At 52.1% G+C, this 18,967-nt stretch overlaps 1 protein-coding gene across 1 annotated transcript; it reads right to left on the bottom strand.

The window, feature by feature from the left end:
* Nucleotides 1–238: 238 nt before the first annotated feature.
* On the bottom strand, nucleotides 239–17,868 carry AMDHD2 (amidohydrolase domain containing 2). Its single transcript, XM_075566422.1, has 11 exons — nucleotides 17,615–17,868; nucleotides 17,039–17,175; nucleotides 15,183–15,322; nucleotides 13,602–13,656; nucleotides 11,940–12,152; nucleotides 11,730–11,818; nucleotides 8,858–9,002; nucleotides 7,918–8,025; nucleotides 5,349–5,417; nucleotides 3,827–3,928; nucleotides 239–2,286 (listed from the first exon to the last, which is right to left on the bottom strand). The coding sequence occupies exons 1-11, from the start codon at nucleotides 17,719–17,721 to the stop codon at nucleotides 2,201–2,203; spliced, it is 1,251 nt and encodes a 416-aa protein (XP_075422537.1). The 5' UTR covers nucleotides 17,722–17,868; the 3' UTR covers nucleotides 239–2,200.
* Nucleotides 17,869–18,967: the final 1,099 nt, after the last annotated feature.

Genomic DNA, 18,967 nt, shown 5'->3' with positions numbered 1-18,967 from the left:
CGTATGGAAGATTTACAGCATGCTGGATCTCAGTATGGAAGATTTACAGCATGCTGGATCTCACAGTATGGAAGATTTACAGCATGCTGGATCTCACAGTATGGAAGATTTACAGCATGCTGGATCTCACAGTATGGAAGATTTACAGCATACCGGATCTCACAGTATGGAAGATTTACAGCATGCTGGATCTCACAGTATGGAAGATTTACAGCATGCTGGATCTCACAGTATGGAAGATTTACAGCATGCTGGATCTCACAGTATGGAAGATTTACAGCATGCTGGATCTCACAGTATGGAAGATTTACAGCATGCTGGATCTCACAGTATGGAAGATTTGCAGCATGCTGGATCTCACAGTATGGAAGATGTACAGCATGCTGGATCTCACAGTATGGAAATGTGATTTGCAATAAAAATGGACCAAAAAAACAAAAGTGAATTTTCAGGTGTGGCCATGATGCCATCTTGTGGCTGTAGTGTAAACTGCATGGCAGTGTGAAAGCTCATTGCAATAAGCAGAAACACACACACTAACCACACACAGGGAGCAATGCTTCTGCAGGTCTGTAAATCATTGATTTATGTCCTGCCGGGATTAATGGTGCAATGCTGTGGCTCTTATTAATTAAGATTGTTAATGGGGGGGATGATTTGCAAAGCGATTAATCAATATATCTTCAGAGCAGGTTAGTTAAAATGCACAGTGACCACCTTTAACGAACATGAATTAATAGGTAATACAGCATTCTCCCGACCTAAATGCAGAATTAGGGGATATTCAGAAACTTTGATCAACAGCAGGATGTTTTTCAACTGGATTCTTAAGTGCCGACGAATGTAAATCTCAGCATGAAGCGTGGAGTTGTTAAAGAGACAATACACTGCAGTTCTAAAACAGAGTTAGCATGAATTGCACCTTTAAGAGAGGCTGGAGCGATGCTCTGCAGATTTGGTGGGAGGGGATTAAGAGATCGCTGCTCTGCAGATTTTTGGGGAAGGGAATGACAGGAGCAGCCCTTCACAAATTTGTTACATGGGATGCACTAGATCAGGGGACGGCCAACTCCAGTTCTCAAGGGCCACAAACAGGTCAGGTTTTCAGGATATCCCTGCTTCAGTATAGTCGGTGGAATCATGAGTGATCTGATTGAGCAACCTGTTCTTAAGCAGGGACTGGGGACTCAAACTCGTCCTGGCCAGCGGCCGCAGAGCATCATGGGAAATCAGAGTTGTTTGTTCACCGCTCTGCACCCCGAATAAAGCGTGACATGCTAGGCATTGTGGGGCCTGACTTCAGGAAGCAGTGATTGACAGCTCAGCAGCAGACACAATCCTCCCTGCGTTGCCCGACATATACAATTGACCTCCTGCTGTGACCTGGTGCAGAAGGGTCACCCGTTTCCAGCCTCCGATAAGTAAATGGGGTGTCTTTAACGACTCTGGATCCCTTTGAACATTCCCATATTAATGGCTGCGCCTTCTTCTGGAAGAGCACAGATCTGTCCTTCTAATCTCTGCCGTTGCATGAAGATGGAGGGAAAGGGGGGGGGGGGCGGGTTCCAGAAGCACAGACAATGGCTTCTTTATTTCGTGTTTTTTTTAATTTTCCTTTTATACAGCGGTCCAAGTAATTTATGAGGCTGTGTTTACAAGCGGGTGTATGTAACCTGCCTTTATCCTTCAGAACAGGGGGTCTCAATTCCTGTCAAAACCCCCCTCTAAAACAAGGTCAGGTTTTAAGGCTATCCCAGCTTCAGCACAAGTCTGAGCCACCTGTGCTGAAGCAGGGATATCCTCCAAACCTGACCTGTTGGGAAGGGTCTGAGAAATGGAGCAGAGAACCCGGGCATTAGAAGGGTCACTAGACTTCCTTCCCCCCCACCCCCCCAGTACCACGGACTTTCCAGCACCGTAACAACGCGAGTGCTTGTGATCACGTGGTCGCTCCACCCTACCACCTCGGCAATGGGGGGGAGGGGTCTCCCCTACCAAAAGACATCAATGCGACCAGCTTTGCCAACATCCTGGTGAGCCCCGGAGGCCGTCAGAAGGACATGCGGAGGGTTAACCCTTTCAGGGCCAGATAGCCCTGTAAAAGCTTTTGAAAAAAAAAAAAGTTAAGGCACTTCAGCAGAAAAAGATGTTGAAGACGGGGTCCCCTGGCACCTCTCTCCCCCCCCAGTGCCAAGGGGTCTTATAACGGAGGCGAGTGTCCCCACACGATGTCGCCGGCAATGTAGGTGGCTTTGACATTCAGGCGGTCATCCAGCAGCAGGAAATCTGGGAGAGGGAGAGAGGCGTCGTTACTGGAACGTACCCCCAACTGTGCCCATGTAGCAAGTACTGGGGGTACTGATACTAATGGGCGTTACGCCGAGTGCTGCCCGTGTGAGAGAGGGGGAGGGGGGGGGGGCGGTCAATCAGTGGGCTTCTCGTCTTCGAGTGTGCGTCTCAGCAGGAGGCCATTTTGAACACACGTTATACAGCGGCAATCTCAGCGCTTCAGATTAGATTACAGCAGTTTAACACATTTACGAGCTATGAATGAAAAACTCCTCCGTCTCGTTTAATGAACACGACCCGCCCGCAGTGTACCTGGTACTTGTTGTTGACATAATATAGTGATATAGCTCACGTTAGTTGATTGTCTACACATGGGGTGGCCAACTCCAGTCCCCAAGGGCCACCAACAGGTCAGGTTAAGGAGATTCCCGCTTCAGCACATGTGGCTAAATCTGTGACTGAGTCACCTGTGCTGAAGCAGGGATATTCTGAAAACCTGACCCATTGGTGGCCCTTGAGGACTGGAGCTGACCGTCCCTGCGCTACATTGTGTTTCTTGCACAGTGTTAATCTACGTAACAGAACCATGTAGCACTGTGCACATTGTCATGGGGACTGAGCGAGAGATACAGGAGATATGCTGAAGCACTGACGGGGCCCACGTTTCCTGAACATGGTGTATTGAAGGCGGTGTGCCACAGGAAGCTGCCACGTCACTGGGAGAAGTGACATCAAGAGATTACATCACTGGGAGAAGTGACATCAGGAGATTACATCACTGGGAGAAGTGACATCAGGAGATTACATCACTGGGAGAAGTGACATCAGGAGATTACATCACTGGGAGAAGTGACATCAGGAGATTACATCACTGGGAGAAGTGACATCAGGAGATTACATCACGGGGAGAAGTGACATCAGGAGATTACGTCACTGGGAGAAGTGACATCAGGAGATTACATCACTGGGAGAAGTGACATCAGGAGATTACATCACTGGGAGAAGTGACATCAGGAGATTACATCACTGGGAGAAGTGACATCAGGAGATTACATCACTGGGAGAAGTGACATCAGGAGATTACATCACTGGGAGACGTGACATCAGGAGATTACATCACTGGGAGACGTGACATCAGGAGATTACACCGTGACTTCCTATCGGTGACCCCACGGATCAGCTCCAGGAAGGCACCCCCCCCCCCACCCCAAGAGATGCCTGCAGGGCAGAGTGCTGAAGCGTTGAAGCAGCCACTGCGGTCAGAGCCACACTGTGCCACTGCGGTCAGAGCCACACGGTGCCACTGCGGTCAGAGCCACACGGTGCCACTGCGGTCAGAGCCACACTGTGCCACTGCGGTCAGAGCCACACGGTGCCACTGCGGTCAGAGCCACACTGTGCCACTGCGGTCAGAGCCACACGGTGCCACTGCGGTCAGAGCCACACGGTGCCACTGCGGTCAGAGCCACACTGTGCCACTGCGGTCAGAGCCACACGGTGCCACTGCGGTCAGAGCCACACGGTGCCACTGCTGTACCTGCGTCCGTCCCGTACTCCAGGGTGCCTTTGCGATGCTGCTGGCCCAGGAGTTGCGCCGGATGCAGGGAAGCCGCTTCCAGCGCCGACTCTATAGTGCAACCTGCAAGCCGACAGGCGGAGACCTCCCAGTTACCATAGAGACCCTTTCAGTTACCAGAGACCTCCCACCCAGTTACCAGAGAGACCCTTTCCAGTTACCAGAGACCTCCCACCCAGTTACCGGAGAGACCTCCCACCCAGTTACCAGAGACCTCCCACCCAGTTACCAGAGAGACCCTTTCCAGTTACCGGAGACCTCCCACCCAGTTACCAGAGAGACCCTTTCCAGTTACCAGAGACCTCCCACCCAGTTACCAGAGAGACCTCCCACCCAGTTACCAGAGACCTCCCACCCAGTTACCAGAGACCTCCCACCCAGTTACCAGAGAGACCTCCCACCCAGTTACCAGAGACCTCCCACCCAGTTACCAGAGACCTCCCACCCAGTTACCAGAGAGACCTCCCACCCAGTTACCAGAGAGACCTCCCACCCAGTTACCAGAGAGACCTCCCACCCAGTTACCAGAGAGACCTCCCACCCAGTTACCAGAGACCTCCCACCCAGTTACCAGAGAGACCTCCCACCCAGTTACCAGAGAGACCTCCCACCCAGTTACCAGAGAGACCTCCCACCCAGTTACCAGAGACACCTCCCACCCAGTTACCAGAGAGACCTCCCACCCAGTTACCAGAGAGACCTCCATCTAACAAATCAATGGTTAACGTGCCAGGATTAAAGATGGTGTAATGGGCGGTTCTAGGAAATTACCCTCCCCCCCCCCAGAAATGATGAGAGAATGGAACATTCATTGATGTTCGGCTACGGCCGCAGTCACCGCGTGCGCTGCGGAGCACCTGGCGGCGCGCAGACAAGTTTCAGCAGCGACCTTTGGTTGCGCGTCAGGAGAAGAGCAGGAGATTGCGACGGGGGAGGCGGGGAGGGGGGCGGCCATGACGTTACACGGCTGGTTTGCCCTCATTAGCTGAACCGCCGCTGTGATGTGGCGAACCCTCGACCGCCGCGCCAAAAGACAAAAATCTTGTCATTTGGCAAAGGCGCACGCAGGCAACGACTGGAGCCGGCCCCATAGAGGGCCATATCTTGTTCGCGTTGCGCACGCCATAGCGTGCACAGCAGCGAGCAGTGGGGACGAGGCCTGAGGCCGAAGTTATACCCAAGACTAGAGCGCAAGACACCGCAAAAACAAATAACGGTTTGTACGGGACGGCGCGGCCAACGGGACTGCCAAGCGCGCAAATTTCAAGCAGATCCGAGAATGAGATTTTCTGGAGCGACGGCCGAGTTACGCGAGCGGGTCAGCCAATGAGGGCAAACTGCTCACATGACGTCATGGCCACGCCTCCGGCACGCCTCTTGCTGTCTCCTGCCCGCAGTGCAGGTTTCGGGCGGCGCATCGCCCCGAGGGAGCGCGCGCGCCCGGCCACCGCCGGTATAAATCGAAGCCTTAAGGAGCACTCACCTGTGGCCTCGTGGAAGTGCCGCACACACATATCCATCGTAGCGATACTGCCGGCCAGAGTATGTGTTCCTGAGGGGGGAGGTGCAGAGCAATGAACACAACGGGTTAATGGTGCCATCTGCTCACCCCTAATGCCACCCTTACCCCCCCCATGCACGAAGTCACTAGCACCCCGATATAGATCTCCCCGACTTCCACTCCTCCTGTGTCTGCACGTCTCCCAGTATACCACATGGATTGCAAGCTCTTCGGGGCAGGGCCTCCCATTGCCCTGTGCTCTCATTTACCTGCTGCTCTCATCCCAACGGGTGGCACTTCATTTTCCCTGTATTCTAGTTTTGTAAAGTGCTGCGTACACTGTTAGTTCTATATACAATATTACACATACATACTAAACACACCCAAAATAGATCGATATAGATATATCCACGTGGAAAATAGTGAGGTGGAGGTTAGACGTTCAGAAACCAAATAAGAGAGAATACACACCCATGGATCAAAAAATGAATGATTATCCATGAATGATTATCCGTGTACTTATGGGCAACTGGATAGAGGCTTACAGTATGTGTATACAAATGAACCCCTCCCCCCTTTTTAATTTGGGAGGTTCTTTCTTCTGCTGTATGGACAGGACTCACTGTGGTTGTTCCCCCTCATACAGAGGTAAAGGGAAGGTTCCCAGTGCGGTGTTAGGACCTGCATATGTGGTTATGCCTTGACGCTGGTGTGCAGGCTTATGACGCTTTGGCCAAAGGGTTTAACTAAACAACCAAGTAAATATTATTATTGAAGTATTTAACTGTATACTTATTACCATATGTGTTTTGTCAATTGGATGTAGCATAAAAATGAATGTGAATGAACACAGAGCGTGAAAAAGTCCTGGAAAATAACGGAGCAAAAAAAAATCCTTAAAGAAACCAAGAGATATAGATATATAGTAACAGAACGTCTAAATCCTAAAGTCCTCAATGTGATGGGAAGAGAGTCCCACGAGATATTAACATGTTGGTAGGTGTGTGGTTGGTAGGTGTGTGGTTGGTAGGTGTGTGGTTGGTAGGTGTGTTGTTGGTAGGTGTGTTGTTGGTAGGTGTGTGGTTGGCAGGTGTGTGGTTGGCAGGTGTGTGGTTGGCAGGTGTGTGGTTGGTAGGTGTGTGGTTGGTAGGTGTGTTGTTGGCAGGTGTGTGGTTGGCAGGTGTGTGGTTGGCAGGTGTGTGGTTGGTAGGTGTGTTGTTGGTAGGTGTGTTGCTGCCGCTTCTGGATATGGAAGTCCTCCGATCCCACACAGTAACTGGGAAATTCTAGAATGCAGAAGCGCAGACAAACGCAACCTGCATGACGCAAACAATTAAAACACGTGTTCAAGTAAAGAGAGATTAAAAATGCACTCACAAGGTACGCAAGAATGACATCACCGCAGAAGTCCTTCCATCCGGCACCACAGAGTCACTGCCGGCACACACCGATAAGCCCGTTTAACTAATGTACTCTCTGAGTGCATTTTTTAAAATCTCTTTTTACTTGAATAAAAAAAAAGTGTTTACTTGTCTGTATTCTAGAAGATTGATATATATCTAAATCAATCTCATAGTAGCAGGCGGCACTCTCGTAACAATCGCCTTGCCTGGGTGCTCATGCAAAGATGTCATGTAAAGCAGTTCATGGACCGGTACTCACCGGAACGTGATAAAAGAAAGTGATTACATACACAGCAGACAACATGGTGTCAGTCCTGTCCAGGACACAGACAGAGAGAGAGACAGAGAGACAGAGAGAGACAGAGAGAGAGAGAGACAGAGAGAGAGAGAGACAGAGAGAGAGAGACACAGAGAGAGACACAGAGAGAGACACAGAGAGAGACACAGAGAGAGACACAGAGAGAGACACAGAGAGAGACACAGAGAGAGACACAGAGAGAGACACAGAGAGAGACACAGAGAGAGACACAGAGAGAGACACAGAGAGAGACACAGAGAGAGACACAGAGAGAGACAGAGAGAGAGACAGAGAGAGAGAGACAGACAGAGAGAGAGAGAGACAGAGAGAGAGAGAGACAGAGAGAGAGAGAGACAGAGAGAGAGAGAGACAGAGACAGATAGACAGAGAGAGACAGAGAGACAGAGAGAGAGAGAGACACAGAGAGAGAGAGACAGAGAGAGAGACAGAGAGAGACGGGTATCCGAGGTGGGGAGCAGAGCACTGCAAGCCCGTGTCCATGGAGAGTGCGTGCGGCCGTGCGAGGGGCTTCACGCTTCGCTTTAGCTGGAGCGATGTGTGCCCTGTAGTTGGACGCGACGCGGGGGGCGTGTCGTGGGCATGCCGTCACGGAGCTGGTTCACCCTGATTGGGCAAACCGTTCACATGACCTGCCCGTCGCACGAGAAAACTATTTTTTTTGTTTCCTCGCGCATCCTGAGCGCCGGCGCCTCTTGTCACGCCCACAGTCGCACGCTCGAAAGAGCCTCAGAGGCACGTCAATTTGACCGCGCCGGGCGCGCACTCCTGCTTGCAATCGCGAGCAACATGGACGCAGCCTAAGCGTATACGGGTGCTACTCCGCGCTTACCTGCCACATACGCATTCAGTCCCTCGATGAGTATCTCCTGTTGACCCAGCGTGTGTTTTCCGGGGCCCAGTCCCATGGCAGTGATGGCGTCTGTCACCAACACCAGACCTGGGGACGCACAGCAGACGCCACGTGACAAAGTATATACACAACAGCAGAGATATCACCCTACGAAGTATATACACAACAGCAGAGATATCACCCTACGAAGTATATACACAACAGCAGAGATATCACCCTACGAAGTATATACACAACAGCAGAGATATCACCCTACGAAGTATACACACAACAGCAGAGATATCACCCTACGAAGTATATACACAACAGCAGAGATATCACCCTACGAAGTATATACACAACAGCAGAGATATCACCCTACGAAGTATACACACAACAGCAGAGATATCACCCTACGAAGTATATACACAACAGCAGAGATATCACCCTACGAAGTATATACACAACAGCAGAGATATCACCCTACGAAGTATATACACAACAGCAGAGATATCACCCTACGAAGTATATACACAACAGCAGAGATATCACCCTACGAAGTATACACACAACAGCAGAGATATCACCCTACGAAGTATATACACAACAGCAGAGATATCACCCTACGAAGTATATACACAACAGCAGAGATATCACCCTACGAAGTATATACACAACAGCAGAGATATCACCCTACGAAGTATATACACAACAGCAGAGATGTCACCCTACGAAGTATACACACAACAGCAGAGATATCACCCTACGAAGTATATACACAACAGCAGAGATATCACCCTACGAAGTATACACACAACAGCAGAGATATCACCCTACGAGGGCCAGAACCAGCGAGAGGTGCCGGGTCTGGATCTCTATCAGCGATACAGCGCTTTACAAGCTCCGCCTCCCGAGATCACCGATTGGACGGGATACTCACCCTGGGGGTGGGCCCGGTGCGCGATCCTCAGAGCCGCGGGGTTAGTGTGGATTCCATCGGCGATCATCCCGTAATACACGGCCCGCCCCGCGGGGATACGATCGCTCGTCAGCAAACCCACAATCCCGGGGTCGCGGTGGTGAAACTGCGGGGAACCAGAGGGGTCGTGGGTCACGTGACCGGTATTAAGAGTGTGAGCTCTTCAGGAGAGAGATTTCTTGCAGAATTGTGTGCGATAGAGCAGCGCTGCGCAATCTTTCCTGCTCGCGCTCCCCCCCCCCCCCCTTACCTCCTCTCCGGCGTCAAATGACGTCGTGGGGTCACGTGACGGCACGTTGCCATGCCAACGTCATGTCACATGACCCCACGGCATCATTTGACGCCACGCTGCCATGGTGACGCGTCACCGAAGAGAAGTTAAGTGAAATTGCAGAGGCCTCACCCGATCCCCCGGCAGTAATTTAAAAGCCTTGGGCGAAGAGAACGGGGCCGCTGCCACCGCCCGCGCCCCTCCTGAATAATTTTGCGCACCGCTGCTAGATAGATAGGATAGACACACATACACACACACACACACACACACACACACACACACACACAGCACAAGTGTTCCCAGCCGCCATATTATCAGGTCATTCTGGGACATCATGAGTGCTAGTTAATAAACTACTGCTGTGTACCTTGTACGAGCAAAAAAAATTGACAATTAACACACCTGTATATATACACAGCCACACACACGCACAGCCACACACACGCACAGCCACACACACGCACACACACGCACACACACAGCCACACACAGCCACACGCACACGCACAGCCACACGCACACACACAGCCACACACACAGCCACACACACAGCCACACACACAGCCACACACACAGCCACACACGCACAGCCACACACACGCACACACAGCCACACGCACACACACACACACACACACACACACACACACACACACACACACACACACACACACACACACACACACACACACACACACACACACACACACACACACACACACACACACACACACGTTACCAATGCAATTCATTTCTGTCCAATTTCCTTCTCACTAGCGCAATCTTTCCTCCAATCCTCCCTGAATTTCATTACCCGCGTCCCCCTGGAATCCCCCCTGAAACTGAACATGTTTTCCCTTCTGATCTCCCGCGGACCCCGACAACCGTATCCATACCTAGAATGCCATCCTCTCCTCCCCCATTAAGCAGCGGCGGCCCCTCTGTCTCAGGCACACTCACCACTCTGACCTTGTACACGTGCACACGTCCTGCATCCCTGCAGCGTCGCCGACTTCCTGTGCTACAAACGTATCCTCTCTCGGGCTAACACACCGCTTCTGTACCCACATCCACTCTCACAAACCTAAACCCCGCCACCTTCTGTCTGCGACCCCCTCCAGCGACCTCCTACCACGTCCTCGCTAAACAGCCGACTACTTCAAGACAAGAAGGTAGACCCAATCCAGGGGCGGCCAGCTCCAGTCCTCAAGGGCCACCAACAGGTCAGGTTTAAGGATAGCCCTGCTTCAGCACAGGTTGCTCAATCAGTGGCTCTTGTTGTTGACTGAGCCACCTGTGCTGAAGCAGGGCTATCCTTGCAACCTGACCTTTTGGTGGCCCTTGAGGTCTGGAGTTGGCCGCCCCTGACCTAAGCTGTCAAGACGTCCCCATTGCATTCCATCCTCTTCTCCTTCCCAAGGCCCCTCTCTTTACGGACTTGTTCTCACATGTCACAGAACTGGAATGGTCACAGGTGCTGCCCTCCTCTCCTCCCACTACCTGCAACCATGACCCCACTCACCTCACCCAACCGTAGGCCACAGTTCCCGATTACTTACACATATTTCCAACTACTCTCCCAGCTCACCCAAGAACGTTCCCCCCCGTGTTTACACATAAATAGTCATACGAATCATTCAAAACAAAACGCCTTCATATCATTTCCTCCCCCGTCACGCTGTCGCTCTCCTGCCTTTTGCATCCAAACTTCTAGAACATCTGGTCTATTCAATTTCCTCAATGCTCATACCCTCGGACTAGGGGTGGCCAACTTGAGTCCTCAAGAGCCACCAACAGGCCAGGTATTAGGGACATTGCTTAAAACCTGGCCTGTTGGTGGCCACCCCTGTCTTAGACCAATTGCAATCTGGGTTTTTATCCGCTCATTCCACTAACTGCCCTCACCGAAGTAGCTAATTATCCACCCAACGCCAAATCTCACGGGCTCGCCTCTGTTCTTGGACTTGGACTCCCTGCTTCTTTTGACACGGTCGACCACCTTCTCCTCTAAATTCTTAACTGCCCCTCTTATCTTTCTAATGCTTCTTCAGTGTCTCCCTTGTGAGCTCTCGCCTTCTCCTATGGACCTGTCTCTTGGGGCGCCTCAGCTGTCCTGAGACCACCACTCCTTTTCTCTCTATATACAGCAAGGAAGGGTGGGTCGTGTGTTAGTCCTTTCGTTCACGTGGTAACAAAGGAGGGAGAGTGAGCAGGTGGTCAGATGCCTTTAATTGGACCAACAAGTATTTGATCGGTTACAAGCTTTCCCACCTCTCGGGATCCTTCATCAGGTCTGGCAGAGCCATGTGGCAGAGCCATACACAATGAAGGACCCAAAGAGGTTGGAAAGCTTGTAACCGATCAAATACTTGTTGGTCCAATAAAAGGCATCAGACCACCAACTCCCTCTCTACACACTTCCCGTTTAACGCACTTGGGAAACTTTGTATAGTATCTCCCTGTCCTGGGCAAAGCGCAGCGTACATTGCTGGTTCTAAATGATTAAACACATACTGTACACACAGCTCTCTGTAGGAGTGTGGACACAAACTCACATACCGGCAGCATGGCGTTGAAGAGGTGAGTGATAAAGGAGGCTCCGTTTGTCACTGCATCCTCAGCCTCAGACAAGTTAGCCACCGAGTGACCTGAAGACAAACAAGACACCAGACATTAGAAGACACAGTTTCTTCTTTGATTGACGCCCGAGACGGTTTGGAAATCCCCGCCCATCGTAACACCAGAAGGGGGGCGTCCAGGTCTCCTTACCGAGCGACACGCAGATCCCGCGCCGCACCAGTTCTCTGATCACCTCTTCGCTTCTCCCCATCTCGGGGGCCAGAGTGACGATCCTTACACCCTCCAGCGTCCCGTAGGTGTCCAGGAGCTCCGGGAAGCCGGCCTGGCTGAAAGTGCGCAGGCAATGCTCCGGGTGAGCGCCTTTTTTCTCCCGGCTGATGTACGGACCCTCCAGGTGAATGCCTTCCAGGGGAGAAAGACTCGAGATTTACCGGGGCAATGTCCATCAGAAGGACCTCTTCCTATCCGTGTACATAATGGGGAGCAGAGGGGACCTCTTCCTATCCGTGTGCATAATGGGGAGCAGAGGGGACCTCTTCCTATCCGTGCACATAATGGGGAGCAGAGGGGACCTCTTCCTATCCGTGTACATAATGGGGAGCAGAGGGGACCTCTTCCTATCCGTGTGCATAATGGGGAGCAGAGAGGACCTCTTCCTATCCGTGCACATAATGGGGAGCAGAGGGGACCTCTTCCTATCCGTGTGCATAATGGGGAGCAGAGGGGACCTCTTCCTATCTGTGCACATAATGGGGAGCAGAGGGGACCTCTTCCTATCCGTGCACATAATGGGGAGCAGAGGGGACCTCTTCCTATCCGTGCACATAATGGGGAGCAGAGGGGACCTCTTCCTATCCGTGCACATAATGGGGAGCAGAGGGGACCTCTTCCTATCCGTGCGCATAATGGGGAGCAGAGGGGACCTCTTCCTATCCGTGCGCATAATGGGGAGCAGAGGGGACCTCGACCTATCCGTGCGCATAATGGGGAGCAGAGGGGACCTCTTCCTATCCGTGCGCATAATGGGGAGCAGAGGGGACCTCTTCCTAGCCGTGCACATAATGGGGAGCAGAGGGGACCTCTTCCTATCCGTGCACATAATGGGGAGCAGAGGGGACCTCTTCCTAGCCGTGTACATAATGGGGAGCAGAGGGGACCTCTTCCTAGCCGTGCACATAATGGGGAGCAGAGGGGACCTCTTCCTAGCCGTGTACATAATGGGGAGCAGAGGGGACCTCTTCCTAGCCGTGTACATAATGGGGAGCAGAGGGGACCTCTTCCTACCCGTGCACATAATGGGGAGCAGAGGGGACCTCTTCCTAGCCGTGCACATAATGGGGAGCAGAGGGGACCTCTTCCTATCCGTGTACATAATGGGGAGCAGAGGGGACCTCTTCCTAGCCGTGTACATAATGGGGAGCAGAGGGGACCTCTTCCTAGCCGTGCACATAATGGGGAGCAGAGGGGACCTCTTCCTATCCGTGTACATAATGGGGAGCAGAGGAGACCTCTTCCTATCCGTGCGCATAATGGGGAGCAGAGGAGACCTCTTCCTAGCCATGTACATAAGGGGGAGCCGAGGGGACCTCTCCTATGTATAGGCAGAGTTGATGGGCCCTCATGTGTGATTGGCTCAGACAGGTTGTCACAGATTCACTAAATCCTCCCACTTTAACCTCCCACTTTAACCTCCCACTTTAACCTCCCACTTTAACCTCCCACTTGCTTTAGCTCCCTCATTTCTCCCATACAAAACAACAGCGAGAATTAAACTGATGACCAATGTTTTGGTCAATAGCCCCTTAACCAGGACGAAGACAGAACAGAACGGTGAAGACAGAGCTTCATTACCCAACACTCCTGCTCCCTCTGCACCACCGTCCTTCACTGAGATCTGAGGAAGGACCTGTCAGGGAAAATAATCATTCCTTGTTACCATTGCTGAGTAATAGCAGCGTCACTATAATGCAGCCATTTTGTAAAATGCTCATCATGTAACTCGGGCACCTACAAAGTTTCCCTCTTCACCTTCAAATATGTGCACTCCCCTGTCCCTCCTTAGATTTCTCACTATACCCACGGCTCTGGCACTTTTCTCAGGGTTGTCCGTATTTCACCTCGTCACTACTGCTCTCGCAAATCTAAAATCTTTTCCCCCTTGCCGCACCCTACCTGTGGTACACCTCAACACTAAGTATTGGGGGGTAGCCAACTCCAGTTATCAAAAACTACCAGAAGGTTGGGTTTTCAGGATATCCCTGCTTCAGCACAGGCGGCTCAATCAGAGGCTCAGCCACCTGTGCTGAAGCAGGGATATCCTGAAAACCCAATCTGTTGGTAGATGTGGAGAACTGTTGTTAGCTACCCCCTGCTACAGACCAAGCAGCTCATCACACACCTTCAAATCTATTAACACACTGTAGAAAAGTCTCATGTGATTCAAGAATCCATTTTGTCTCACTAGCCTCCATTTTGTCTATGTTGTATAAAACTTGGTAATTACAATTAGGATTTTTGCGTTATGCTGGCATTGTATAGCAGAAGCCGAGTCTGGAACGCGAGGGGAGTTAAGACCGTTAATTCAGTCTGACCAGAGCATCTTCAGAAAGTAGGAATATTTGTAAGATACAAGGAGTAGTTAATAGGAATAAAGGTGGATTTTTTGCAGGAATTGAAATTGATAGTATTAGTAGACATCGCACAGGGATGTCCAGGAGATAAAAAAAATAATAATATTGGGAAACATTGTTTTATCATGAATGTCTAATAGATAACTGGGGAAGACGAAAGTAGGTTTTCTTGCTGTCTGTTAATATTAATTGCTATGTATAATTTGGCTTATAGTGAGAAGGAGTAGTAACAGCCACGTATAGCTGGTCATAAGAATAAGGGTATAATGGTTCTGCTTGGACAGAGAACAGAACTAGGAAACACCGTCATGCTGAACGTTCTCCCTCTGAACCTGGACTGTATCCATACGCCTGTAATATGCTTCCGTCTCTGGAGAATAAACGATGATTGGAATAAAGATACCCGCCTCAATCTTAAAGGATCTAAAGGAACTATCTTCACGCACCTTCTGAATAATACATTTTAATAGCCTGGGCTCGTAACCACTTCTCAACACCAAGGCTCTTACCAACCGTAGCGGCCAGGCACTGCCATCTACTGCCCTTACCCCTCTCCTGCTGTCTCTGTAAGGCTCCCAACATACCACTTAGATTGTAAGCTCTCCGGAGCAGGGATTCCTTTCCCCATCACGTGCTTGTATGTTTGATGCACTTATTGTGTTATAACTCCAGGTATGAAGCGCTGTGTACACGACAAGCACTATATATAAATATAAATATCCATACACACAAAAGCTCGACTATTCAGCTGATAGCAAAGATGCAGAGCCCCATTCAGGGGCCTGCTGTTATGTTCTCGCACCTTGTGATAAATGGATGAAGGAGAGGTCACCAGGGTTGGACAGAAGGAGGTCACTCCATGGGACAGGATGTTCCGACCGACCAGAGAGACTCCACGGTCCACATCATCGGTCGCCTGGGAAAAATCCACACCAAACCCACCTAGGGCATTAAACAGAAAGCACGCAAAATACAATCAGTGTATTCCTTATGTGTATCGGAGGGGCAGAGGGGACTTGTTCCTTCGTATCCGAGGGGCAGAGGGGACTTGTTCCTTCGTATCCGAGGGGCAGAGGGGACTTGTTCCTTCGTATCCGAGGGGCAGAGGGGACTTGTTCCTTCGTATCCGAGGGGCAGAGGGGACTTGTTCCTTCGTATCCGAGGGGCAGAGGGGACTTGTTCCTTCGTATCCGAGGGGCAGAGGGGACTTGTTGCTTCGTATCCGAGGGGCAGAGGGGACTTGTTGCTTCGTATCCGAGGGGCAGAGGGGACTTGTTCCTTCGTATCCGAGGGGCAGAGGGGACTTGTTCCTTCGTATCCGAGGGGCAGAGGGGACTTGTTCCTTCGTATCCGAGGGGCAGAGGGGACTTGTTCCTTCGTATCCGAGGGGCAGAGGGGACTTGTTGCTTCGTATCCGAGGGGCAGAGGGGACTTGTTGCTTCGTATCCGAGGGGCAGAGGGGACTTGTTCCTTCGTATCCCAGGGGCAGAGGGGACTTGTTCCTTCGTATCCGAGGGGCAGAGGGGACTTGTTGCTTCGTATCCGAGGGGCAGAGGGGACTTGTTCCTTCGTATCCGAGGGGCAGAGGGGACTTGTTCCTTCGTATCCGAGGGGCAGAGGGGACTTGTTCCTTCGTATCCGAGGGGCAGAGGGGACTTGTTCCTTCGTATCCGAGGGGAAGAGGGGACTTGTTCCTTCGTATCCGAGGGGAAGAGGGGACTTGTTCCTTCGTATCCGAGGGGCAGAGGGGACTTGTTCCTTCGTATCCGAGGGGCAGAGGGGACTTGTTCCTTCGTATCCGAGGGGCAGAGGGGACTTGTTCCTTCGTATCCGAGGGGCAGAGGGGACTTGTTCCTTCGTATCCGAGGGGCAGAGGGGACTTGTTCCTTCGTATCCGAGGGGCAGAGGGGACTTGTTCCTTCGTATCCGAGGGGCAGAGGGGACTTGTTCCTTCGTATCCGAGGGGCAGAGGGGACTTGTTCCTTCGTATCCGAGGGGCAGAGGGGACTTGTTCCTTCGTATCCGAGGGGCAGAGGGGACTTGTTCCTTCGTATCCGAGGGGCAGAGGGGACTTGTTCCTTCGTATCCGAGGGGCAGAGGGGACTTGTTCCTTCGTATCCGAGGGGCAGAGGGGACTTGTTCCTTCGTATCCGAGGGGCAGAGGGGACTTGTTCCTTCGTATCCGAGGGGCAGAGGGGACTTGTTCCTTCGTATCCGAGGGGCAGAGGGGACTTGTTCCTTCGTATCCGAGGGGCAGAGGGGACTTGTTCCGCGTATCCGAGGGGCAGAGGGGACTTGTTCCGCGTATCCGAGGGGCAGAGGGGACTTGTTCCGCGTATCCGAGGGGCAGAGGGGACTTGTTCCTTCGTATCCGAGGGGCAGAGGGGACTTGTTCCGCGTATCGGAGGGGCAGAGGGGACTTGTTCCGCATATCGGAGGGGCAGAGGGGACTTGTTCCGCGTATCGGAGGGGCAGAGGGGACTTGTTCCGCGTATCGGAGGGGCAGAGGGGACTTGTTCCGCGTATCAGAGGGGCAGAGGGGTCTTGTTCCGCGTATCGGAGGGGCAGAGGGGACTTGTTCCGCGTATCAGAGGGGCAGAGGGGACTTGTTCCGCGTATCAGAGCTCATGGGCCTCTCCCGTACAATTAATCTCTTACCATTGATCTGGGTGTCAATGAATCCGGGTGCGATTATTCTCCCCTGGCAGTTCACTTGGACATCAGCGGAACCTTTTTCATCAAAGAACAGTTTCTCTGGGTTGAGGATCTTCCCATGTCGCACCCACAGATCCTCCCTACAGGAGCGAGGGATGGAGAGATTACCCCCATTCAAACACCACTTAACCCCTTCACACCCAGGGGGACCTGACATGCATTATAAAAGTACCATCACACCGACCCCTCCCACCCGCCACCCACTGTGTTTCATCCTGGCACCCGGACACCCACTGTGTAAGCATCCTCACAGCAACACGTAATGTACAGCATCCCAACACCATTATCTACCACCCTCACACACAATGTGTAGCACTGTCACCCCTCACTATTACCCACTGTGCATCACCCTCACTCACCCCTACCACTCAATATTTAGCACCCTCACCCCCATCCCTCATGCATATCACCACAGACACACACAGATATATATTCCTTCTCTCTCTCTCATTCTCTCTCCACACACACATATGACTATATCTATGACACACACAGCTCCCACCACGCACCCACACCCACCTGTGCAGCTCATGGTCCCTCAGGATCCTGCAGTTCTTGAACTGAGTGATGGGGTAATCAGATACTGACTTGTTTGAGGGCATCTCCGCACCCAGAACCTGGACCATAAACCCAGGGGCAGAACCCAACAACCAGGACCTCAGTAAGAACCACACCCTCCTATACCCCCTGCCTTAATCCGACCCTAATCACTGCGCCCCATCCTGCCTGTCACTCCCACCCTAATCACTATGCCCCATCCTGCCTCTCCCTGTCAGTCACCAACACACACTGCTCTCCCTCTGTCACGTGAGCCCAGCTCAGCTGACAGGACATCCCTTTGCCCTGCCACGTGACTCAGGCAGCAGCGGCTGCCATCTTGGGAAGGTCTTAACGTGCTGCGGCGCCATCTTGGGAAGGTCGGAACACGGTAGCATGCATCTACGGAGGAGACCTATAAATGCTGCATGCAGATCCGCTCCCCTTGAAACAAGGCGGGCAGACACCCTCGTGTGTAACCGCTGGAATAGCACCCGAGGGCCACAGCCACCGGAATAATAAAGGGATAATGGGCAGGAGAGTCAGGTTAACTGGTGTATAGTGAATAAGACAAGTGCCATACCCACCAATAAGCTCTAATGATGGAGATGTCAGCCTCATTTTCATTATCATTGCCCATAAACATCTATAGGTGCCCCCCCCCTTACACAGAACCAGCTGCCCCCACACACTACCATGCGACCCCCCTCTTAAAATTCAACACTGAATGAAGATAAATAGTTATTAGTGCCGCACAATAAGTCCCTGTTCCACAGAGCTTACTATCTAATGCTGGTGCCTGGCAGTCTGAGACACCGGGAGAGAAGGTGACTTACCCAAGGTCAGGAAGGGAGCTGGCACTACAATTCTAACTAGGCTCATCCACTTCAAACGCAGCATTTTTACCACTGGTAAGGCTGAGTCCATGCTCCCTGCTTGCTCGCTGAGGCGCGCTGAGGCTCAGGTGGTTGCTTACCACATGCGCCGTCAGCGGGCCGTCGGGGCGGGCGCGGCCAGTGACGTCACGGAGCTGGTTCGCCCTCATTGGGCGAACCGCTCACGTGACCGGCCTGTCTCGCCAGCAAGCGGGGGAATTTTAAATTCCCCTAAGACCTGACTTCCGCAAGTGCGCGGAAGCGCAGGTGAGCCCCTACTAAAGCCGCTCTAATTGCGGCTGTAGGGGCTCAGTGCTGAGCGGGAGCGCGCGTCAGCACGCTTCTGCCAGCAAGCAGTAAACATGGCCGAGGCCTAAGGCGGCGTCCACGCTTACTTATTGCGTGCTGAGGCGCGCGGAGGCTGAGGGAAAGCGGGTGCTTTCCCTGGCCTTAGACCGGG

This window comes from Ascaphus truei, chromosome 11 (assembly GCF_040206685.1).
Source record: "Ascaphus truei isolate aAscTru1 chromosome 11, aAscTru1.hap1, whole genome shotgun sequence".
Lineage (NCBI taxonomy): Eukaryota > Metazoa > Chordata > Amphibia > Anura > Ascaphidae > Ascaphus > Ascaphus truei.
This window is presented reverse-complemented; position numbering and strand designations above follow the sequence as displayed.

What these genes read in the sequence shown, in the direction of transcription:
- AMDHD2 (XM_075566422.1), bottom strand. Translation starts at nt 17,721, where the DNA reads ATGGTCCAGGTTCTGGGTGCGGAGATGCCCTCAAACAAGTCAGTATCT. An exon ending in AGAGGGAGCAGGAGTGTTGG is followed by an intron (nt 12,153 to 13,601) that starts GTAATGAAGCTC and finishes CTCCCCTGGAAG; the next exon opens with GCATTCACCTGGAGGGTCCG. An exon ending in GCACTTCCACGAGGCCACAG is followed by an intron (nt 3,929 to 5,348) that starts GTGAGTGCTCCT and finishes GTCGGCTTGCAG; the next exon opens with GTTGCACTATAGAGTCGGCG.